Source organism: Balaenoptera acutorostrata, chromosome 17, assembly GCF_949987535.1.
Source record: "Balaenoptera acutorostrata chromosome 17, mBalAcu1.1, whole genome shotgun sequence".
Taxonomy (NCBI): Eukaryota; Metazoa; Chordata; class Mammalia; order Artiodactyla; family Balaenopteridae; genus Balaenoptera; species Balaenoptera acutorostrata.
Genome location: NC_080080.1, coordinates 67497731 through 67524232, shown reverse-complemented (window position 1 = coordinate 67524232; position 26502 = coordinate 67497731). Strand labels below are relative to the sequence as shown.

At 40.9% G+C, this 26502-nt stretch overlaps 1 protein-coding gene across 7 annotated transcripts in view; it reads right to left on the bottom strand.

Annotated features, from left to right (window-relative positions):
* Positions 1–26502, bottom strand: part of NCOA2 (nuclear receptor coactivator 2) — a 275517-nt gene that overhangs the window by 90036 nt on the left and 158979 nt on the right. For all 7 annotated transcript variants that reach the window (XR_009005784.1, XM_057531960.1, XM_057531965.1 and 4 more), the window contains exons 3-4: positions 7034–7138; positions 3609–3781 (exon numbers count right to left, since the gene is read on the bottom strand). Coding sequence is in view for 6 of the 7 variants with exons in the window: in XM_057531960.1 (XP_057387943.1) it covers positions 3609–3781; positions 7034–7119 (259 nt within the window). In the remaining variant the exon portion in view is untranslated. The remainder of the gene's footprint in view (positions 1–3608; positions 3782–7033; positions 7139–26502) is intronic.

Sequence of the window (26502 nt, the reverse complement as noted above, 5' to 3'; positions counted from 1 at the left end):
CAGCAGTTGGGAATCCGCCTGCCATTGCAGGGGACACGGGTTCGGGCCCTGGTCCGGGAGGATCCCACATGCCGCATAACAACTAAGCCCGTGCGTCACAGCTGCTGAGCCTGCGCTCTGGAGCCCGCGGGCCACTGCAGCGAGAAGTCCGCGCGCCTAGAGCCCGTGCTCCGCAGCGGGAGAGGCCACCGCAGCGAGAAGCCCGCGCACCACAACGAAGAGTAGCCCCTGTTCGCTGCAACTAGAGAAAGCCTGCGCGCAGCAACAAAGACCCAGTGCAGCCAAAAATAAATGATAATAAATAAAATAATATAAAGAGAAAAAATCTTATGAAAAAATATGCTGCACTAAAGAGGCTTTAAATGAAGTGACAAATGTTTTCCAAACAATACAATTCATTTTAGATTATTATTTTAGAAAAAAGAACAAAAAGTGTTGAGGTAATAGAGGAGATACTACCTTAAAGAGGGCAGTAGAAATGTATTAATCATTAGAACTCCCCTCACGTTTCAGTCACTTTATGCTTCAATTTTATTTTTTAAGAGCACAGGAATCGCCATGTATTTTCCATAGGAATTTTTAAATTTAAGTTTCTAGCTAAGGAGTGTGAAACTGGACTCACTAATCCATAATTAAATCATTTGTAGTTTTCATATTACTTATTATTCTTCTGTGAAATAGAAGCAATATTAGTCTTCCCAGTTAGGAAAAAAGTTTATTTACTACTTATGACTATTCTTTGTAAGTTACAGACGCCAGATGTTCTCAACATTTACCAGCATCATACCACATAGGAAGAAACACCCCACTTCAATATCAAAAGGCTGGTGTCACGGTTGAAGTGCAGACTCTGTGTGCACTTGGTCTGCTACTACAAGGTGCACGGCCGTGTGATGCTCTTGGAGAGCTAGCGTCTACCAAACACAGGTCTCAGAAAGCGCTACAGACAAGGGAGGTTTAATCATTTAGATAGCTGGTAACCGCCCTCCAAAACCCCATCCTTCAGGCCATTTAAAAATATCCTTCATTCTCTGCCTTTGTCCCCAAGCCTACGGAAACGTGAGGAGCAGCTGATGACCGAGCAGACTCGCGTGAAACAGCCCATCCTGCCTGGCTGAGCTGCCTGAGCTTTGGACGCTGGCGGGTTCCTTTCACAGGAGCCTGCTTTCCCGACTGTGCAGCCTTTAGTTGCACCTCACGCAATCCAGCTTAACTCTTCAGGACAGTTAGGATTTTATTCAGCCTGATACCTGCGACTGCAATACAAATTAAGTTTGGATGACGCTGTAAAGATGATGGTTGGATTCTATTTACACTGATTGACAGTTGGGTGGGTGGACACATACAGAGGGAGAAGGAAGGGTTCCGATCCAACCTATGTGTTGCTCTTGAACCTTAGCTGGCTGCCAGCTGCTGAGAGAAATCAAGGTGGCCGCACAGAGCTGTTGGTGGATGCGGAGTCCTCTGGCCCCAGAAAAAATGTGACTTTCTTCAAATGACCCTGTAGGGGAGCATATTCATAACCATTTCCCCACCTTTCTTTCCCCTGCTTTCCATCTGAAGGAAGAGCTCACTGTATGAAGATCTGAGCATAGGTGAAAAAAAGGTGCCTTCCTACTGAATGTGGGAAAGATATTTACTGAATACGTACTAAAAGCTTACTGTGATGAGTACTTGCTGGGAGCATTTACGTAGCTCCTAATTTCTTCAACAACCGTGCAACCTAGATGTTGTGATTGCTAAATTCTATGTGAGGAAAACTGAGTCGCAGAGAGAGAAAATAATTTGTCCAGGTTCAAAAAGTCTGTAAGAGACAGATTCATACCTAGCCTCCACCCGATTTGATTCTAAGGTCCCTGTTCTCTCTAAAAAACAATTTATTAAACAAGCAATATTCTTAAAATATTAGATTGGTCGAGAAGTTAAAAGTGTACTTTCATTTGGGTTTTAACTTCTGCTTCCCTTTTCAAAACACGTTACTTTTCAAATTAATGGAAACAATATTGTAAGAGGGAGATGTGACAGGGTTTTTATTGTTGCTGCTTCTTGGGTGGTCGTGGTATGGCAGCCTTGATTACACCCACAGAGAAAGTACGGCAGGGTCCCAGCGTGACACATCTTAACGTGTTTTATGGTTTGAAGGGGTGAATAACCAAGGTTTTGCAAAACTGTAAAACCCTGTGCAAGATCTTGATAGTAAAATACATACACATATAACTGTTTTCAAGTGTGAAAGTTCTACCTAACACGGGATGTTCACAAAATCGAATCATTCAAAATCCGTAGAAAGGGGCAACAAGAAGCTTAATGATTTCTCCACTGCAACGATACCAGCACCTAGAAATGCAGCAACTTCAAAGCACTGTAACCTTGAACCAGTTATTTCTCCTAAAAATTTTAGGAATATGATTTTATCCATTTGCTGATACCAAATTGAGATTAAACTGAATTGTTGATAACTAGTGAATCTCAAAAGGAACAAAAGGAATAGGAAAGAGATGAAGGCGACAGAGGCATGCCACTGAGTAGAAAGTCCATGAAAGCTGAATGTTACGATGATATAATTTTGATGGAGAAACCAGGAAATACTAATTTTCAGAGCGGGCTGGTGTTAGAAACTGCGTGGTGGATGCTATGTGTATATGTTTCAGTTCTTAGAAGACAGAACTATACTTGCAAAGTTTCGGGCTCACATAGCTATAGAGACAAAGACATTATTTTTCTAAAATCTGCCTCTTTTAAATGTTATATAAAAGGCAGATAAAAAAACGATATGAACTCTAAGAGGATGCATTCGAAAACAGGTTACAGGAGATTATTATCTCCTGAAGGAAAGCAGTGTATAAAGACTTCAGGAGCATATACTGGCCCTGGGCACCAAGACGCTGTTCGTACTTGCCTAATACAGATTTTTTTTGGCACTACAAAGTCCAATGTGATTTTTAAAACATTATTTTCTTAAATTTTTTTCTGTAGGCAAAAATATCAAAGAAGAGAGGCAGAAAATGATCTCGGGAGAAAAAAAAAAAAAAAAAAAAGAAAGAAAGAAAAGAAAACCCCAGGAAGAAAGCTGTCATGTTCTGTGTTTCAACTTCACAAAAGAATTCTATCTAGAGGTAGAGCCTTTCAAATCTATCTCTTGTCACTCAGGATATGAAACTCTAATTTACTGGCGTGGCCAGTTGAGGCTCACACTTAAATATGCTGACGAGCTGAAACAGGAGGTGGTTCACTTCCTTACTTCTGGTTTCCATCCTCGGCTGGCTCCGTACTTGCAAATTATTACAGTCACTTGCTGTGTAAGCTATGAAAATTCTAAGGCAGGGGAGGAGAGTCAGTGGGCACCTAACTGAGTTTTACTAGATGAAAAGTTACATCACCCTGCCTCACCTCGGCCCCCTCCGTCTTTAGGGAATTGCTGAATTTTATATAAAGCCTATTTATAAACCACTGCAAGTGATACCTGCATTCATCTTGCACTGTGACATCATCTTCTCATCAATAATTTAAACCTAAGAAATGGATTAAAGGGACTCTGAAGGGATTTCTCACACATGGAAAAACAGAAACCAACTAAACTCTCCAAAATATTCATTCACTCCTCTTACCTTGTTCTTTGATCTGACGAATTTGCTTCACAGTTTCTTTTAAGATTGCACATTTGTCAGGTTTGAAGTTAAAGTTGTCTATATCGTTAAAATTAGCAAAAATCAGCTCTGCAAGTTCTTCAATGTATTTATTTTCCTGTTCACGATTACGTTTCTCAGTGCTCCTCTTGGGGCTATTATGAAAAAGATAAGCATGTTAACCAAGTTCTAATATAAAGAGAGCAAACAAAAGTTACTTATAGAAACATGGAATACTTTGGTGGAAAAAACTCCTCGAATCTGCCCTAAATGTTGCATGTTTCTTTTTGAAATCAAACTTACCTCAGTTGAGGGCTTCCCTGGTGGCGTAGTGGTTGAGAATCTGCCTGCCAATGCAGGGGACATGGGTTCGAGCCCTGGTCTGGGAAGATCCCACATGCCGCGGAGCAACTAGGCCCGTGAGCCACAACTACTGAGCCTGCGCGTCTGGAGCCTGTGCTCCACAAGAGAGGCCGCGACGGTGAGAGGCCCGCGCACCGCGATGAAGAGTGGCCCCCGCTCGCCGCAACTGGAGAAAGCCCTTGCACAGAAACGAAGACCCAACACAGCCATAAATAAACAAAAACAAAAAACAAAAAAAAAAACTTACCCCAGTCGGTAATTACATATTTACGTGTGTGATCATTTGTTCAATGTGTTTCATGTCTCCCACTGGACTTGTAAGCTTCACAATGACAAGGACAGGATGATTTGCTCACCACTGTGCTTAATGCAACGCTTGGTACAAAGAAGTATCAAATTTCATTGTTGAATAAATAAAGAAGAGTTTTAGAAACATAAGGGAGCTCACACTCATAAAAATTTATTTAAGATTAATAAAAGAAGGGAAGTTAACCTAGTTAAAATAGGAATAAATAAACTTCAATGATTTTTGGTAAAGCACAGCAAAATGATGAAAATAAATCTTTATAATTTCATAGACTTCTTTAGGATCTTCATAATCAAACCTAACGGCCTTTTAAGATAACGTTAAAAACCACAGTACAGCTAGAAACAAAAGCGAAACTGACCCAGGGTCTTTGTTAACTGTCCAAGCTGAATGACACACAAAACGTAAACAAACAGTCCAAGTTCGACTTGAGTTTGAAACCGTTAATGGAAGGGAGGGAAAAAATAAAAATTGGCAAGATCTCCTCATCTGAATTTGAGGAAATAGCAAACTCAAAAGTTCCCTTTGGTAATTACAGCATACAATTTTTTTCTCAAGTACGGTAGAGTCCACTGGATGACATTCAAACAATACAATAAATAAGAAAAGCAAGTTGTTTAATGCAGCAGCTCTCTGTATTCTTAATATATAATTATTTGTATGCAATGCCAATTTATAAAATCTTGTAATTTGTAGTAGACATTCATGTTTGCCTCTAAATATTAGCTTTATTCTCATGTACTAATAAACCTAAGACAGAACACAATCTCTCCACTTTATGGCGGTTGCATGAGTTGTCCAAGATCACCTAGTGAGTGACTGGTAGAGCAGCAACCAGAATTGGTTTTGCTAAGTCTCATCTTCACTCCTGGCTTCAACCCTATTAATTCCAGGGAAAGGGAGACAGCGGCTGCCATGCGCAGAAGAGCTAAGTTCCCATGCTGAACCTCTCTACCCCCTACACCTTCCTCCATCACCCCCGCCCCCCCAAAGATGCCAACTAAATGCCACATGGGTGAGAAGGAGGCACTGTGTTCCAAGGCCCGGGGAGGCAGGCGCTGTGCTCACCCGAGAACCAGCACAGCACTGGTGAGAGGACAGGCCCCGCTTACCAGCTGGCCTCCTCAGCCAGGACCGCGGGGCCCTGAAGGCGGTTTGATAGACAGAAGGCTGAGGCTGGCCAGGAAGGACCAGGGAACCTAGAGGCCACACACAGGAGATGGGGGCTGCGGTGTGGACGGTGGCCCTTTAATCGTCTTGTTTTGCTTGGCGACTAGACGGGAAAAATGAAACGGCTTTCTGCTCTTCCTCCTTCCTTTTTTTTTTTTTTTTTAAATTATTTATTTATTTATTTATTTATTTTTGGCTGTGTTGGGTCTTCGTTTCTGTGCGAGGGCTTTTATCCAGTTGTGGCAAGCGGGGGCCACTCTTCATCGCGGCGCGCGGGCCTCTCACTGTCGTAACCTCTCTTGTTGCGGAGCACAGGCTCCAGACGCGCAGGTTCAGCAATTGTGGCTCACGGGCCCAGTTGCTCCGTGGCATGTGGGATCTTCCCAGACCAGGGCTCGAACCCGTGTCCCCTGCATTGGCAGGCAGACTCCCAACCACTGTGCCACCAGGGAAGCCCCCTCCTTCTTTTCCTAGTCCTCTTCCCTACTGTTCCTCATCTGATCTTTCTACTGGCCACAGAACAGAAGTGGCCGTCTAACTTTTAAAAAGCATTTACAGGATTTAAATCATCAAAAGAATGAAGTCTCTCTTCTACCCCTGTTCCCTATTTGCCTAGTCCTCACCTCCCAAATGGGTAACGACTCTTATGTTTCTTAATTATCCTAAAACAATATATAGAATTCTTATTCTCCTCCTTTTCTATACAAATGGTAGGACTCCATAAAGATTTTCTGAACCTTGCTTTTTCTCCATAACAATATTCTTAAGAGATATTGATATTGTTAAAATCAATCCATAAAGAGTGTCCTCATTCTTTTTCAGAGCTGTATTGTGTGTGGATGTATCACAGCTGTTTAGGTTTTTCCTAATCTTTTGTGCTTATAATCAACGCTGAAACGGGCAACCTCATACATACATCATTTTGCATGTGTCAAAGTATATTGTCGGAAAATTCCTAGAAATGGAACTGCTAGTTCAAAAGAAGATATGCATTTATAATTTTAACAGATACTGCTAAACTACCCTGCATGGAGGTTATAACAACTCATACTTCCACCCATAATATATGATATGCAACTTGTTTTAAAATTATTTGTTTTATTCACTGAAGACCCACAGTCTTCAGTCAAAAGCAAGGGGATTCAACATTTCATTTCTTGCTCTTAAATATAAAAGAAAGAAAGAAAGAAAGAAAGCCAGTATAAATATAACAGCAAACTTTTTTACTGTGGGTTGTCTTGTCATTATGACATTGTAAAAGCAAACAGGAGTAAAAATGTGAAAAATTCAAGATTATATAGAATAAACTGGTTTTAAGAGTCAAAGTACACAGGGGACCCAGAAGTATGTAGCTTTCCTCTTCTTGTAAAGAATAATAAAATCTGTAACCGATTAGCGTATCTAAAATGTAAGCTAAATAATACATAACTGTCCAAAGCCTTGACAGTTAGGGAGAAAAACCAAAGAGCATTTGAATCAGGTGTGAAATCAATGTGATAAAATATCAAAGGCTCACGCATGTGGCTTTCATGGGCAACACTGGTTGTGTTCTCAGTGAGAAACTAACCTGGGTCCAAGCTGGTCAGGACATTCCTTACGCTTTCTTGTCTCTGCCCTGGATGGGTCAGAGGTATTTTCTCCCATCCCACTCATCTTGAACACATATCAGCAACTGAAACAGAAAACAAGGAGAAAACAAGTGAAGAGAGCTGATGATCAATTTACCAACAATAAAAAAAAGCTATGGCTTTAATCAGAAATTTGACAACAGTAATTAACACATTGTTTTGATTTATGTGCATGTATAATTCCCAATGAAAAGGCATGTATAATTTTTTTGTGTAATTGTGCTTAAGTTAAGCAAATGTAAAGGTAAACAATTAAAAAACAAACAAGCCTACCTCAGTGGGCCCACTCTTTGAACACGGGTTGTATTTCAACAGCACCCTGAACTATATACAATCTGCTGGTCTTGCGTTTCTGCGGCCAGCCTCCAGCTTCAGGAGCGATCTTGCACCATGTGGGAGCTCCAGGTACCATAAGGGGCTCCTCCCACTCTCTGTTTGGGGTTGGCCAACGTCAAGTCTGTGCTGCAATCACTCACCCATGAAGTACAGCCCCGGGAAGAGGCAGTGCCTCGCCACCAAGCTGAACGTTTCCAAATCCGACCAGGGCGCTCTGACACCCCTGTCCTGGCGAGCAAGGCCCCTCAAACACAGGATCTTCCCGCCTCCCTGGCATCTCCCTGGGGTCTCCTCCTGCATCAGCTGCTCACTGCTCCCTCCTCAGGGCCCTCTCTCCTGGCAGCTCCCTCCCTGGGCAGTGGCTTCCTCTCACATCCTGCCATCCCTGACCCTCCCTCCCTCCCTCAGCTGATTCTAGCTGCTATCTCCCAAGGTCTTAAGATGCACTCAAAAGATCAGGAACATTACTGACCCTAATGGAGGAGGCCATTTTTGATAAAAATGGCCACCCCCCCAAAAAGTATTAAAAAGTATAGTATTGAATATTATCAGAAAGCTCAGAAAGCTTCTCGACAGACAACTAAAATAAGTGACTGTTTTCCTTCAAGTCGTATATACTCAGTTTGGGCTTTAACATCAGCACCAGCATCATCTACTTTTACTGTTCCCAAAATATATATCTAATAATTGTAACTCTGCATGAAGGGACAGCGCTGATGCATTTCAACAGGCGACTGGAGGGAAGTGAGGCGTGAAGCAGGAGCGCCCGGGTGCTGGTCCAAGTGCACTGAAGCCATTTGAGCAGACTTTATGTTTTACTTGTATCTACCCACGTCTGGTTCACAAACCACTCCATTTGTAGCTTTAAAACATCATTATTGGGCTTCCCTGGTGGCGCAGTGGTTAAGAATCCGCCTGCCAATGCAGGGGACACGGGTTCGAGCCCTGGTCTGGGAAGATTCCACGTGCTGCGGAGCAACTAAGCCCGTGCGCCACAACTACTGAGCCTGCGCTCTAGAGCCCGCGAGCCACAACTACTGAGCCTGCGCTCTAGAGCCCGCGAGCCACAACTACTGAAGCCCATGAGCCTAGAGCCCGTGCTCCACAACAAGAGAAGCCACCGCAATGAGAAGCCCGCGCACGGCCACAAAGACCCAACGCAGCCAAAAATAAAATAAGTAAATATTTTAAAAAAATCATTATTTTCCGCTTGAACTAAGTTATTTAAAGGCCAACTTTCCCGTTTTATTTTTATGTGATGGTACCTTAAACACACTTCCTCAAAACCTAAAAATTTCAGCTTTTCAAACATTCTTGCTTGCTCTTCTGTGTCTGCCCCGTATGTCCTCTTTTCTGAGCAACTTTCCTAGGCTATGGATGCCCAGGACACATTGCCAGCCAACCTTTAAACCACCAAAGGGAAGAAGAAGGACTGGGGGGAGGGTGGTCTGCAGTCATTGGCCAAGCTGGGGACTGGGGGATGCCCTCTGCCAGCCGCAGCCATCAGGCTGGGGATGCCCTGTCTGAATCACTGCTCTTCTCCCAGGGAAAAAAAGGACAGACTCTCAGACGGAGAAGAAAAGGAAAAAGTGAATTTAGTGCTGGAGCAGGGAGAGGAGGAGGCTGGGGGAGGTGGTGACAGGCAGTGGACGGCTCCTGCGCGCCTCCCTCCTGCCTGCCACGGGGCCAGAAGTAGATGTAATGTTACCGCAGACACGTGGATTTAAGCCCTGCTCCTCGGTGGATGAACCAAACAAATGACAGGACCCTCATTAGTGAGGTACTCAAAGAGAAGAACTGAGGGGCTCTAAGCCAGACTGCTCTAACTGATGTTCTTAACGCCCTGTGGAGGCTCGGCTGGCAGCAAGTGCTAGTATTTCACGCCTGAGCGTGTGTGTGTGTGTGTGTGTGTGCGTGCGCGCGCACTAGGGGAGTCAATTTTTTTCCCACCCAAGTAACCCATAAGAACCAGAGACAGATAGATCTGTGGCTTCCAGGGTGCATGTACACATAGAAAAATCATCGAAAATAAAATAAACAGGGGGGAGGGATAGACTGGGAGACTGGGATGGACATATACACACTACTATATATAAAATAGATAACTAATGAGGACCTGCTGTATAGCACAGGAAGCTCTACTCAATCCTCTGTAATGACCTATATGGGAAAAGAATCTAAAAAAGAGTGAATATAGGTATATGTATAACTGATTCACTCTGCTGTATACCTGAAACTAACACAACATTGTAAATCAACTATACTCCAATAAAAATTAATTAAAAAAATAAACTGTATAGATAGATGAGTTTTAATGGATTTTTGTAGATCAAAGTTAAATATTAATTTCCAGTGAAAAGGAAGGAGATGGAGAATACAGAAGGGCAGCATTGAAGGTTTAGACATTTTATTTTGTGAGCAGGTCTAAACTAATAGTTTCTTAAAAGGTCTGCATGTTTTCAACATTCACATGAAATTAACATTCTGGAGCATTTCACTCTGAATTCTGAAGAGTTCAATGTAAATCACAAAAACTGAAAATGACACAAGTAAACTCCTGGGTCATATCTGATGGGAAATGACAGTCATGGAGAACAAGCCAGTTTCTACCAGATGCTGGGTGGAGTGGGGAGTGTGTGTGAAAGGACAAGACTGGAAAAGAAGTTCCAGTTTGTCCATTCTTGTTATCTAGAACCAAACAATAGCCCCGCTTTCACTGTGACAGCACATCCTCCCTTACATCCTCTGATATCAACTTGTACGAACTAGACAGTTAGAGGAAAGATTTACAGCCACAAGAACTGATGTTTGATTTTCTTAAATTAGCAATATTCTGGGTGGGTACGTGTGTGAATAATGCCAGTTAAATCCTTAGCATAATGACAGAAGGCAAAACAAAATGTTAACCCTCAATACAGCTAAAAAATGCACTCTTCATGCATGAAATTCACCGATGCAACTTACAAGGTAACAAAGCTGTTGCTCACAATACAGCCTCATGCCACTAAAACTAGTTAATCATCCAGAATTTATGTAAATGATAATGTGCATTTTATCTTTTATCAGTACTGGCCATCTTCCAAACAAGGCCCGTAAAGCTGTCAGATTTTTTATATGCTGAACAAATTCAATTAAAGAACAAATAAGGATAATACTGTTGCTGAACTCCAAACATAATAAGTGATCAAACATCAGATCTCTATTGCCAGTTTCAAGAAATATTTTTAAAAAGTTAGGCCTGCTCTGAAATTCCTCACTTTGAGATGAAATTTATAATGAAATGACATACAAAGCTGTTGGAACAACTTTTCTTATCAACACCTACGTGAGGAGGAGCTGCCTGATAAATCATCCAGCTCTTGATATAAGACCAGAAAGGCTTCTATACTTTCTAAGGCCTTCCAGGCTCTTCCAGAACTCTCTTTACAAGAGACAGATGACACTCTTGTGTACTCTGTGGTCTGATTCTTCACAAACTTTGCAAGACTAAGAAATACTCAAGTAATATTAAAAGTGTACATACATCTTCACTTAAGCACTTTTCCATTTCTATTCTATTAAATTATGAAAGGATAATCTTTTAGGGTCCTCCATCGCTCAGAAGTCCACCTCAAAAGTTAGATGCATGCGTTATTTCTATATCACAAGTAAAAACATCTGTTCATTCTAAACTGGAAACAATTTCTCCCTCAGAATATACTGTGTTTCAGGAGGATCCCTTTATGTTACAGAAGCAAAATTTCTTATCAGACTCTGAGAAGTCTAAAAGAACACAGTATTTAATTTTAAAATGTATACAATGTGCTTTCAGGATGTAGATGCCCGAGAAAGGTAGAAAATAGGGAGTGGGCCAATCCTTGGACGTCAGTTAGATGATACAGCAGTGAAGACAGGGGAGGGGAAAAACCACTTTCTAAACAGTGTCAACTAAACAAAATTACCCAAAGCAAACAATATTTTGGCAAGACCCCAACTCTTGGCAAGAGTTAAAAAAATCTTCCATGCAGTAAGTATACAGATTATATGCAAGGATGTATCGTTGATTCATCCAAACAAGCAAACAAAGAAAGCATCACACATACAAACACAACATAAGCAGAACTATGAAGATTTACTGAATGCAGGGATGAGAGCACACAGAAAAAATCAAACTTTTTCTTCCCACTGGCAAAACAAGTAATGCATTAACACGGTGATAGAAGAGGCTATTCAATATCTCAAAAATAAATTTTAGTTAGTAAAGTGATATATTATTTTCCCCAAAGTGTTACTTTTTACTGGATCATAGAAACACTTTTAACTTCATCTTTACATATTATTTTGTTCCTTGCTTTTCATACAATAAAATTTTAGTTTACCCCACACATTACAGTGTGTATTTACAGAGTGAGACTCATAAAACTACACATTAATTCATACAGTAAGTTGCAAAGTTTTAGGAGATTCCCTTCATACAAATCCAGAATAAAGGGCATCTTATCGGAAACAAATTCTCAGTTATACTTCACTACTTTTGAGCAACTTACTGTACACGTGATTTTTAAAATTAACTTCAATAATTCAAACACATACTATTATTAGGAGATGATTTTTCCAAAATAAAACACTAACAGTTTCCAGTTGGATACAGGTTTTCAGAAAACACCACAGACTACAACTACATCTCTTCTTCTCCAAGTAAAATGGCTTCAACACCTACCTTCTCTCATGCTGTTTCTCACTCCACGGGAACATAATAACTGTGTAGAGACAAATGTTTAAGCTAAAAATTCCTTCCTTTTCAATATGCCCCACTCTCAGATTTACTTTTGTATAATGGCCTTAAAGTGGTATATTAGACAGTAACTAGAAGACATATTCCATTTTCTGACTGAAAGCCAATAATCCTCATGAATTTTTTAGCTAAAAGACACTTCAACATGCCATTGGGAAGACTGTAATAAACACATTAGGCTGCAAATGGGCGGCAGCCGCTCTTTAACACATGCTGCAATAATCAAATAAATGGCTAAATTCATTTTCGCTGGTTACACAAATATTTTGCTGTAACATTTCCATAATCTCCATCTCTCCTAAAGAAGGAAAAATCCTCTCTGAAAGTCTTATCTTAGCAAAATTCGGTGCAGGATATGTCAGTAGCAGAGAGCTGTTCTAAACTATCATTACCAACGGGGCGGGGGTGGGGGGGGGAGAGAACGTCTACTCTGACATCAGTGGCATAAGATGGTTTCCACTTTCTGAATTCTCACAGGCTAAGTTCCTTAATATAGCCAGTCACTGGGCTGCTTCTGCACCCAACGACGTCAGCCCGTGCTAATACAGCCAGGAATAGCAAGACTAGGTTTTAACAAGGCCTCAGATGAGGAAACACCAGGGGAAGAACTGCATTCCTTGCATAATGTTAGCACTTCTCGCCCCTTCAAGTAGGGTGTACTTAGTCCCTATTTAATATTTGGAAAACCAGTTTTCACCAAAGGCTTGGCATTCTGGAAAGAAGTCATCAAACTAAGAACCACAACGTAGTACTTGTGTTAGTTAGAGTTTCATAACTTGTCCAGGTTAAACTCAATTCTCTTTCTTAATTCTGAAACCCATTTTAAACTTCTTTGAGACTTCAAAAAAACCTTCCTAATTTATGAGAAAAACTTACAGAAATGGCCAGGTTTCTATACCTACATAAAAAGTCTATACCTACATAAAAAGTATTTTTGATTATTCCAGTTGTAAAAAGTTTTAAAATAAATAAATGAGAATCTTCTCCCACAGTATAATATGTTGTTTGCTTTTTTTTTTTTGCTAACACTTACTGAGTACTTACTAAGCGTTAAGCACTTTTCTTGTTTAAAAACCTACATTTTAATGTTTTTTATATATGTGCACGTACACATACGCACACTCTCTCCCTCTCTCTCTCACACACACACACCCACACACCCACATGCACACCCTCACCCCTTACAGATTATCTAACCTCTCTGACCTGTTTCCATAAGTAATTTGCTCAAATTGCTCAGATAATAAATGACAGGTCAGGAGTCACGCTCGAGTGTAATCATAACAGCTATCATTTACTGAATGCTTACCGTCTTGGCAGGTATTCTCTAGGTACTTTACACACAGGTAGACCTTTAGTTCCCATAACGATCTATGATTATCACCATTTTACAGATGAGGAAGCTGAGGTACAGAAGAGCTACAGTAACTTGACTGAGACCACATCGTTAGGAAGTTCTAGAGCTCATAAGTGACTCCAAATAGCTCCTCAATTCTTAACCGCTGCAACGTGAGCATTGAGGCTCCTATTCTTTAATCACTGTCACTGAAGTGAGAAATGTAAACTTGTGTAAATTATAGAAAGCAGTATATTTTAACTTAATTTGATAAACACTGAATATGTAATTTGAAAGTACTTTTTGCCAAAAATATAGTAGTTTCATTGTAAAATGCAAAATACTATAAAAAATGTCTAGAATCATTCATCTATCCGTTCAATAAATAATTAATGCGTCAGGCACTGTTGTAGACATGGATAGAGCCAGGAACAAAACAGACAAAGCCCCTGTCCTGCTGAAGCTCATGTTCTACTGCAGAAAGGAAATCCTGCCTCAGCTCATAAGCAACTATTCCCTGAGGAAAAATGAAGCATTACCGTTATTACTGAATTTATTATGAAGTTACTGAAGTAATAAAACCAGCTAGGAATTTTCTCTGGCACACCAAGAATGCTGAGTTTCATTCAAAATAGTAAAAGCCTTCTTTTCCTACAGAATCAGAAGTAGTAATTGGTTAATTTTAAAAGCCAGTTATCAAGAGCAATTACAGAAAATGATACCTACTAGTTAAATCATTTCGTTTTAACTTTAAACATAATATATTTGAGTATCAGTCTCCACTGGGGTTTCATATTGTCCTTCTCACATAAATCAGACCTATCATTAAGGCACTGTCTACTATTTCCAATTTTTGTTTATTTAAAATAGAGCTAGGGGCTTCCCTGGTGGCGCAGTGGTTAAGAATCCGCCTGCCAATGCAGGGGACACGGGTTCGAGCCCTGCTCCGGGAAGATCCCACATGCCGCGGAGCAACCAAGCCCGCGAGCCACAACTACTGAAGCCCGCGCGCCTAGAGCCTGTGCTCTGCAACAAGAGAAGCCACCGCAATGAGAAGCCCGCGCACCGCAATGAAGAGTAGCCCCCGTTCGCTGCAACTACAGAAAGTTCGCGGGCAGCAACGAAGACCCAACACAGCCAAAGATAAAAAATAAATAAATTAAAAAAATATATAATAAAATAAGATAGAGCTAGAACTCATAGACACTTAGAGTTCTTATAAGTGCTCATGAGGTATAGATTTTCATTATTTTTTCCCAGTCTTTTATAGATGTGTTGCGTATACCTATTTGGAAGCAATTTTGGCCCATCTGACTGAGTTTTTCAAAGCATTCATCTTAGTTTTTATAGAAACATATGTACCTTTTCACACTCACAATCAGTTACATAATATTTAATAAAATTATGTGATTACAATAACAAGCACAACGAGCATAAACCAGTCTGGACAAGAAGCCGGCTCTGGGTAGGCATGCAGCGTGCCTGCTGTGCAGAGGTGTGGGGTGGGCACTGCCCACCAGCCTGGGGCACTTGGAGCCTAGCATTCCTGTGATTTACAGAGGGAAATGCAGATCACGTGGTCGTTCCAGCCTTTCAGCCCCAATGAAAGTTGATTATGAAAATGAGAATTTATGCAAAGCTAACCTGAAGGCATAGATCATGAAATCCTTCAATAAGTTTAACTTAATATGTATTACATGCCATGCATGGTTCTAGGAATTGGGGGATACAGCAATGAATGAAACGGACCAAGTCTTTTGTCCATAAGGGAAACAGTGAAACAAATAAACATTTACCATATCAGGTAGTGATCAGAGCTATTAAAAAAAAAAAAAATATATATATATATATATATATATATAGGTAGGGCTAGGATAGTACAACGTGTCAATAGATGGGGGTGAGGAGTGCCATTTTACCTAGGTGGTCAGGAAAGTTCTCTCTTGACAGAGTGACACCTTTCTAACAGAACTCTAAGATCCATAATAGAATTTCTTTATTATGCAACCATTAAAACAAAATTCAGGAAAAGTCGTACAACACAATGGCTAAGAGCACATCCTCTGGTGTCAACTCAGGTTTGGAATGCCCGGAATACCACATATTAGTTGTGCTAATTATGCTAATTAACCCCATTGGACCTAAGTTTTCCTCATTTCTAAAACTGTAGAAATACTAATACATACTTTTATAAGTTTGTTGAGAGCATGAAATGTAAAGAGCATAGAACAATGACTGGCATCTAGTAAGGGCTTATTTAATAAATGTAAGATATTATTATAGGTTGAATTTAATACCATGTAAATGCTTATGAAACAATCTAAGCTGATGGTGAATTACAGTTAGAGAGAAAAATTAATTTATAGAAAAAAATTAGAAGAAAATCCACCAATGTATTAGCAGTTAAATTGTTTCAACAAGTACTGTGGGTATAATTTAATGTTTGCATTTTCCAAATTTCCTTTCATTAACGCATCAGATTTTGATGAGTTTACCAAAAGGCAGAAAGGAGGAAAGGGAGAGGGAGGAAGGGAGGGAGGGAAGGAGACCCGGCCATGCCACTGGAAAAAAACAAAAACAACAAGCAAACCAGAGATTCTTTTAAATAACCAGGCTCTCCAGGATGCATATTAAAACATACAAATTGTTAACATGCTCATTTTCAGGAAGCCTATTGCATATAAAATGAGGTAAAGCTACTCTACGGTAAGTGGCACGAAAAATGCCTAAAGTGAATGAAATAAGAAATTGGACCCCATTTTACAGGTAAGTATTTGCAATGAAATTTAAAGTATAAATTTATTTCCTTTTGCCAATCAAAGGATATTCTGCAATGGTATTCTATAACTACTGAAACTCTATTACAACCAAGTTATATTTTTCCAAATCTACCCCAAGTTCTTCTAAATAAGAAAGATGGAGGATCTTGGTCATTCTGGACTCATTACTGTATCCTAGTCTTAACTTTTGCAACTTTCTCATGTTTTCGCTCCCACAGATACGACTCTTCTAAAGCAAGAACAATGTCCAAATCACAAGAGCCTTCCAGCAAAGGTTACTCAAATCGCTCTTCCTCAGGAAAATCTTCTCTTTCAAGTTCAGCTGAAAAGCCATCTTCTTTATGCAGCCCTCGTGGATTCCACTAGGAAGAATTAGAGGTTCCCTTCTACTTGTTCCCTGGCCCATAGGACATGTGATTAAGATAACGCTTCTTTCTCCTGCATCCTCAGTTGCCTCCTTCCCAGTGAGGGTCTAGGGCATTCTCCTGATGGGCCAGGTGGGCCCACACTGCTGTCCCCCACGCCAGGTTCTGGGCGCCACAGATGCCACAGAAGACACTCTCTTTCCTTTTCTCATTCACCCTCATTTCACTCCATGCTTTCCTATGCGTTCTTTGTCTCCAGTCAAACAGAACACAAAGCAGGGGCAAAACTTTTAAGCATGTCCCAGGGACAACGTTTAGGACCCAAATGAAATGTCTGTGGTTAGAGAAGACAAAAGGATCACAGTTATACAGCTCCTTGGGGCAGTTTAAATAATGTCTCGCATATAAGAAGTCTTTTTCTGGAATACTTTTTTATGCTCTTTCTCTAGCCTCTTCCACAGAAGTGGAAAGTGAGCAAGGAGTAAAACCTTGGTTTGGTGGGAGGACCTCATTCATTTTTTCACCATACAAATTCTGACAAACTTTCTTTTCGTCAGATCGTTACGATAACTCCAAACAGTATTTGCTATGAGGCAATGGTTGCCATCAAAAACAGAAAAAGGCAGCTCTGGATCAACAGGCCTCCCTTCCCCCAATCCAATTTGTTCTTACAAAAATAAGCCAAATTAGGCATTTTTATTTGCAAATAACACATACCTACAGAATGATTTACTGAGAATTACTAGAATTTAGAAAGCTATTTACAAGAATTCATTATTTGAAAAGAATTTAAAAATTACCTTGGCACCTGAACTTATAAGCCAAAACACTTACTTTAACCATTTTCTTCACTCTCAAACATTGGATTTTGGTAATTATCGAAACTAACCATACTTGAGTTTAGGAGAGATTTGTACTTCAGCTTAAGTTTCAAACTTGGAACACATAAACAGTTCTCAGTAGAAGTGCAATCATATTGTTAGTATTGCGATTGTACAACGGAGCCCAATTCTCTGACCTCAGGATCGGGGCGTGGAGAATTAGGGAGTCCTCTCGATTTGCCAGATTTTTTAAGAGCGGAGCTTTCCTGGAGAGCTGTCAATGGAGAGCTTTCTCCTTCCCGCTCCAGATGCAGTTACTGCATTTTGGGGAACTAAAGTTATAAGTGGACTCAAGAATGGAGCTTCTTCTAATCACCCTTTGGGTCGTTAATACAGATTTAAACCCAAATGAGCTTAAAGGGCGTTAAAAATAATAATTTAATGGACTAGATCAGGGTGGTCTCAAGCAGGCATTGAAAAGATTAAAACAACTTCCTCCTATTGGAGAATGTGTCCTTCTGTACCTTTTTTTTTCAATTAGTCCTAAAAATGTGTTTGCACTGAGAGAGTAAAAGAATCATTGTTTTTGTAAAACCTACAGCTATGGATAAAGATCTGTGAGGCTGCTGCACCTTATTTAACCATAACTGGCAAGTTAATAAGCATGAAATGAAAACTTTAAAGAAATTAAGGTAATTGCTTGACACCTCAGATACAGGTAACTGTATTATATTCCTTTTGCCTGGTATCGGGGAAAAAAAGAGAATTCATTAAGCTGAAACTCAAACCCTGGCTCCAGTTAGGATAAATGATGTAGAAAAAACTAAGCTCTCAGAGAAATCACAACACATTATATATGTATGTTCATAACACAGGCATATGACTTCTTTAGTTTGGTGTTTTAAGGCAACGTTTCGAAATCCAGAGTAATGCCTATTACTTAGGGCAAAAACATATTTGGGCCCCGGACAATTAAATTTTATATAAGGTTAAGTTTCTAATTAATAAAGATCTCTTCTTGGTATTAAAAATATAACCTAAATTATAGGGTTTTAATTTAAAAATCTATTTGCATTTCTTTCCTTCTGATGTTCAACTGCGCTGATAATTATTGAGTAGCCGCCGAGAGCAAATTACTGGGCTCTCTGGACACTGTAATACAATCACGGAGTAAGAAACAGAACTTAATCTCAAGAAATCAAAGATTTAGGAAGAAGAAACAAGTATGGAGTAAACTAACGCGGGATCCAGCACGCATGAAAACTACAAAGTGCTCGCGAGGAGAAATCACTTCTTGTCGTGGGGAGCCTCGGCGAAGGTCTGACGAATGGCCGAGTTGGGTTTTGAAGAAGGGGTACTACATTTCAAAGGCAAGCTGGGGTGGTGGTGAGGGTGTCCGAGGACCCCAGGGTGCCAAAGCGGTGCGCTTAATAGAGAGCACGGTCGGGCCAGAGATGCCGGGTGACCGCACGGCCATGTGACTCGACAGCTGGGGGGCTCTGGGTCTTTCCATCCTCACCTAGTCTCGTCTCCCCCCAGGATGCTGTCAGGCCCTGCTTATGGTGCTGGCTGCGCCCTACCTCCCCCAGTGCCACCCGGGAGCTGTGGGAAACGCACCCTCCGGCTCCACCCAGCCGGCCTGAAGGACGCACCCTGGCGGCGGGCAGGGTCTAACAAGCCCGGTCGCTGAGGCCTGCTGAGCTCCGCCAACTACTGCCATCAGCTGCAGGGAGAAAGTTTCTTGCCCCATCGGTGACCTGAAATCTGACTAACTCATAGTATTAATAATCTGCTCTGAAAAAAAAGGAAAGGGAGAGGTAAGGCAGAGCACATTTTATTCACTGAATTCACGTATTCACCACGTATTTAGTAAGCATCTACTTTGGAGCGTCAGAATATAGAAAACCCTAAATGCTAGAATGAGTAGCAGTCCCTGTTGACTTACTAAACCACAGGCACAGTGGAAAGGTCTCAGCCAGAGGTGGTCAGACCACAGTTAGGGCAGCGGTACACACCACAGGTTTGGAAGCGTAGGGAGGAGGGGCTGAAGGCTTGCTAACCGGATACTACAAAAGGCCACCTATGGTACAGCTGCATTTATAGGAAACATCCAGAATAAGCAAATCCACAGAAACAGAAAGCAGATTAGTGGTTGCCAGGGGCTAAGGGGAAAGGCAGAGGGGGAGTGACTGCTAAGGAGCACAGGGTTTCTTTTCGGGTTGATGAAAATGTTCTGAAACTAGATGGTGGTGATGGCTGCACAACTGGTGAATAAACTAAAAACCACTGAACTGGACACTTTCAAAGGGTGAGTTTTACGTTACATGAATTGTATCTCAATGAAGCAGTTATTAAAAACAAAAAACCAGAAAACGACAACAACAAGCCCCACAAGCTATTAGGCCTGATACTGATAACCTGCAGAGTTGTGGAACAGGTCAATGGATGGTTTACAAATATTTAGGAAACAAACTGGCGACTATTAGGAGCAAGAGTGACTTCTCTAATGATTCACCCCACATGAATTGTCCTCCTTCTTTCTGCTAAAGAGATAAGAGCACGAATTTTGTTTTTTAAAGTTTTATTATTTTTTCTTAATAAAAGTAATGCATGCTCGTAGTAGAAAATTTAGAATATAAAATGCTAAAGAATAAATTGCATGTATTCCTACCACACAGAGAATAACCATTAAATTAAAAAAATTTCTGCTCAGCATTGGGAGTTTCGGACTGACATGTACACACTGCTCTATTTAAAAAGGATAACCAACAAGGACCTACTGTAAAGCACAGGGAACTCTGCTCAATATTCTGTAATAATCTATATACGAAAAGAACTGGAAAAAGAATAGATACATGTATATGTATAACTGAATCACTTTGCTGTACACCTGAAACTAACACAACATTGTTAATCAACTATACTCCAATATAAAATAAAAATTTTTTAAAGATGTACTGTGTGTGTCTGTGTGTGTGTGTCACAAACTGCAGGTACAATTTTATAGATGCCCTTATTATTTCTAAGATTTTTCCATGGTATTAAATATGTCTATATAAACATAATTTTTAATGGCTCTACGATATTCCGTCATATGAAAGTACCATAATATATTTAACCATTTTCTATAATCATTTAGTTTGCTTCCATTTTTTCCCACCATAAATAACACTGTGATGAATACCTTTTATGTAAGTACTGATCCACATAGCTGATTAATAATAATCGACAGTCAATACAATAGAGTCTCAGAAATGTAAGTACCGGATCAAACGGTGTGACCATATTTAAAGCTATTATATTTACTGTCAAATTATTTTCCAAAAAGGCTGTACTAATTTCTAATCACCTCAGCAAGGGTATGTGAGGTCCCATCTTACCAGAATTCACAATAATAATGAATATTATGATTTTTAAAAATGCTTTGCAAATTTGAAGACTATGGCACGACATTAGTTTCTAGTTTAAACTGATTACCAATAATTGAGTACTTTTCAAGTGTTTTATACGCATTTCACGTTTACTCTGATAAAAGAGTGTGGAGTCAGGGATCTGGCAGACACACAGCATATTCAGGTTAGTGAGGCATCGGAGTTACTGCTAGTGTAGAGACGAAAGCAGATGTGGCTCATAATGAATCACCCGAGGAACTTTTTAAAAACATGGCTTTCCAGGCTCCACCCCAGACCAACGAAATGAGAACCACCCCCCCCCCCCACCCCCCGCAGAACGACCCCAGGCGATCAGCCGAAGCCTGCCCAGCACCGACTGGAAAGGAAGAGGAGCACTTACACCTACTGGGCTGGGAGACAATGGCGAGTTAGTCTAGGCTGGTGGAATAACATTCCGGGTGTTAGTTAACTGGTTATTACAAACGAAGAGAGGTTCTCCAGTCTAGTTTATTTTTTTAATCAATGACTCAGAAAAAAAAAAACAAACCTGTTTATCAGATAGGCAGGTGACACAAAGCATACCTATCATGTTTGATAATAAGAGTACTTTTCTGAAAATCTTAACATTAGCAGACTAGAATAAAAGGTCCGAACCAGCGCAACGACATTATTTACTCAATATCTTTGTATTATTAAAACAATGTGAACACCTACAAAAACACAATTAAGAAAAAGGAAAGGAAAATCCCTCACAATCTTCCTATTTTAATGTGTTCAGTATTTGAATTGGGGCAGAGATGAAACTTCTCTCACATTTGGTCACCATCTAAATAGCTTTCTTTTTCTGTCTTGTGTTTCTTCCCAAATACAACCCACAGCGGTTCTACTCCATGCTACCGGTCTTCCTGCGCCTCTCAAGTCTTACTCTGTAGTAAGAAATCCGCCCACCTCCTTAACCCCGTAACAGTGTAAGGCGCCTTTCTGGTCCCTCGTGACAGGCCCTCCCCACGGTCCATTCCAGGAGACGCCACCTGCCCTCTCGTCACACACGTCCCAGGAAGAGGAGGGCGCGGCACCCCCTCTGCCTTCCTCGGAGCTGCCACTAGGCCGCTGCCCCATCACAAGGCTGGCCTTGAATCAAAATCTCCGCTCCTTGGAAACCCATGTCTTAAAGCACCCTCTATCCACGATCCGGTCTGAGATGCACCAGTGCGCCACTTAATCTTCCACCTTGACGGAAAACATTGGTATTTGATTAGTTCTTCCTCTCTAGCCCACATCTGGTCGCCACCCGGAGTGATCTCACAACCTCTGTGACATCCTCACAGGCCCTCCCGTCTCAACTCCAACAGAGGTCACCTCCACTGCACTTCGGCCACTGCCCCTACGATCACTCCCGAACCTTGCTGTCACCCAGAACCGGGCCCCCCCCCCCCCGAAAACCACTTCCGGCCCCACAGCTTCCTAGCACGCTAGCTTTCCTACTGTCTTCCTCCTCGGTAACCGGTCTTCACGGACCAAGAACTCTAGTCCCTTGCCCTTCTGCTCGTCGCATGTCCCTCCCTACCTCGCTGGATTCACCTCCGTCAGGTGGGTCTCATGCATCTCTTCTCACAGAGTTCCCTCCGCAAAACTTAACCCCAAGATTCCTCCACTCCTGTAAGTAGGAACCCGAGCACCGACGGAGAAAATCCCACAGCTAAGGGCGGAACGGCCCCTCAGACGTTTCAAGGTTTCTCAACTTGCCTTAGACTCATAGTCCTGCCCGCCCATCCTTTTATTTGTTCTCCAGTCACCTCCTATTTACCCCAACAATTATTTCCAGCTTTTACCACTTGGGCAAATGGCTGATCAACCTGATTTTATGCAACTTCCCTTCCTTTCCCTTACACAGAAATCCACTGCTCTCTTCAACATCACTCCTGGTTTCTCAGAGGATGTGTGATCCCTCCTCTTGTAAACACTAACCCCTCCAACCCCATTTCCTATTTCCCTCCCCATCTTCTCTGAGACGTTGCTACAAAGCTTCTCTTTAGCAACTGTTCACCCTTTCTCTTTCTACTTTAACCTATAAGCACACTCAGGTCATTTCCATCCCTTGAGTCTGAATCTTTCTCCATCAGCCATCCAGTCTCACATCTTTCCTTCACATCCGGACCTGCCCAAAGACTACAGGCCTGTGCTCCCTTACCCCAAACACTAGGGGGCCACAGAATTTAGAATTCAGATAGACAGACATATTTTAATTTTAGAAAGAGAAAACGTGGCATACGCCATATTTCATAATAACCCCACAGAGCCCTGTGAGTGCATTCTGTAATCAAATTCAATATTATTTCTGCAGTGAAATGTATGAATATTCACACTAAGTGGGACAAATGAAGATTATAAGCCATTCCATATCCACTCAGGTCAGGTTTTACTGCTAAACGAGTTATAAAAACCTTTCCAGTTCCAGAGTTTGTTGAATTCTGAGATTCAGATAAGGGAATATAGGCCTGTGGTTTACGCCTATTCCCTTCCACTCACTTCATGATCCCGAACAATTACATTTCTTCCCCCCTCGCTCCACTGACTCTGCCTCCCTCGTCTTCCATGACATTTGAATACCAAGCCTACATAAATTCTGGCATCCCGTGTTATGTAACTTAGCCTTTCCACTGTGTCTGTCACTGTGATCACATCCCCCCAGGGATTCCTCCCGGTGTATCTCTGTTCTGAGCCTTCCATGACAGCACCCTCTATAGGGCCTCCCCTTAAACTGCATAATTATTCTTCTTCCATCTCTTTTATGGGACCTTCCTCTTTGGAGTTCTCCACGCCTCCTCCTCAGCCCAGCCCTCTCCTCGGTTCTCTTCCTTTTTTAAAATTATTTTTAACAGCTTTGGTGAGGTATAAGTCAGAAGCCATACAATTCACTCTTTTAACACATCCATTTCAGTGGTTTTAATCTAATCACAGGATTGTGCAACCATCACCATATCTAATTCCACAACATTTCATCAGCCCAACAGGAAACCCCATGCTCATCATGCAATGCTTCCTCATTCCCTCCTCTCTCCCACCCTGAACTACTAACACTCTCTGACTTTATGTATGTGCCTAATCTGGACATGTCATATAAATGGAAACATATAACAAGTGGCCTTTTGTTTCTCACTTATTTCAATTAGCATAATGTTTTCAAGGTTCCACAATATTGTAGCATGTATGAGTGCTTCATTCCTTTTTATGGCCAAATATTGCAATGTATATAGGATATACCACGTTTTATTTATCTACTCATCAGTTGATGGACATCTGGGCTGTTTCTACTTTTTGGCTCTTAGGAATGAATAATGCTGCTATGGACATCTGTGTACAAGTGTACAGATATGCTTTAGTTCTTTTGGATGTAAATCTAGAAATGGAATTGGTGAGTCTATAGTACCTTTACATTTAATTTTTTGATGAACTGCCAGACTGCTTTCCAAAGTGAATATACCATTTTATTTTCCCACCAGCAATGTCTGAGGGTTCCGATTTCTCCATATCTTCATCAACACTTACTTAATTTTTTAAAAAAATTACAGCCATCCTAGCGGGCATGAAATGGTGTCTCGTTGGTTTGATCTGCATTTCCCTAGTAACTATGTTGAGCATCTTTTCAAGTGCTTTTTTGGCCGCTGCATATCTTCTCTGGAGAAATGTCTATTCAAGTCTCTGTCTATATTAAATTAGATTCTGCGGTGATTCTTAGCACCACTTTGGAGTTATGAATGGCTTTGAGAATCTGACCAAAGCCAAAAAGTAAAACTACATAGATAACAAAATAAGGCATACAATTCTCCTAAGATGTCACTAACCCACTGTAAGACCACTTACGGACCTTCCAGATTAAGCAGCCTTGCTGTATATCATATGTTCTCAACCCTGGTGCATATCTGAAGATCACCTGGGGAGCTTTTAAAAACCACCACATAACCACATGATTCAGCATTTCCACGTCTAGGTATATACTGAAAAGAACTGAAAGCAGGGACTTCAGCAGGTATACGGACCCCCGTATTCACAGCAGCATTATTCACAATAGTCAAAAGGTGGAGACAACCCACATGTCCATCAACACATGAATGAGCCAAATGTGTATATACATACAACAGAATATTATTCAGCCTTAAACAGGAATGAAATACTGATACATGCTACAACACGGATAAACCTTGAAAACATGATGCTAAGTGAAAGAAGTCAGACACAAAGCGCCATATATTATGATTCTACTCATGTGAGGAACCTAGAATAGCCAATTTCATAGAAACAGAAAGTAGAATTGTGGTTACCAGGGCCTTGTGGGAGGAGGGGTGAGTACTTATTGTTTAATAGGTTGAGAGTTTCTGTTTAGGATGATGAAAAAGTACTGGAGATGCACAGCAGTGGTAGATGCACAACAATGTGAAGGGGTACTTGATGCCACTTAACTGTACATTTAAAATGGTAAATTTTATGTTGGGTATATTTTACCACAATTGTAAAAAAACACGTTTGTGTACACACACACACACACACATATGACCAGGACACCATCAGTATTTTGCTTAAAAGCTCTCCAAGTAATGCAAATGTTCAAAAAGGCTTAAGCACTGCTGCTTCATACTCTCCTTGGTGGTATCACCTATTCCCAAGGCTTCCCAAATCTTTCTTTCCAGCCTCCACCTCTCAAAGCTTCTACCTCAATCCAGCTAGGTTTCAATTCACAGAACTGAGCTCATCCATTCCTCGTCCTCATCCCAAAACTGCCCCACCTGAAAGAGCGCCATCCACTGAACATCACCCTTAAACTCCTATATTCTCGCCATGAAATCATCAACGTGACTCTGCCTCTTAAATATTCTCAAGCCTCCCCCCTTGTCTTTATGATGATCATTACTGCTTCTAGCTCGGGCCTTCACCTTACTTGGAATATCTAACATAAGCTTCCTTACCTCCAGATAATTAATTTCCTGGCTCAAAATCTTTAGAAGACTCCACTCCGCCTGAAATGAAGTCTCTGCTGCCTCAAATGTTACAGATGGTGCCTTATGATCTAGCCCTTGCCTATTTCTCCAGGCCCATCTCCTGCTGATTCCGCTTGCCCTGGTGATGTATAAACTGCACGGGGTTCCTTACCTACCACACACTAGTTCTCACCTCTTTTCTTGTGCTTGTTACACATGGAACAAAAAATATATCTTCCCCCTTTTGGCTAATTCCCACTCATCTTTCAAAACCTAGCTCAGATGACCTTCTCCCCAAGATTAAATTCCCTTCCTCTATCTTTTAATAGCCTATATATATATATATATAACTACCATTAACCATATCTTAATTATGTCTTTTTCCTTAGCAAATTTTAAGCTCTGTGAGGGGTAGAAACTAAGTAGGTTTCATCTTTTTATATTAGGCCCTTACCAGAATGCCTGCCACACAGTACTTAATTCATGTTCATGGAATAAATTGCTTTACAAACTACTATAGAGTTTGAAGCTATTTCATCAAAATAGGAAACATCATTTACTATGCTATATCTGTATTATTTTATTTGATCTTCACAAAAACCCTATGAAGTCATTATTATTATGATTC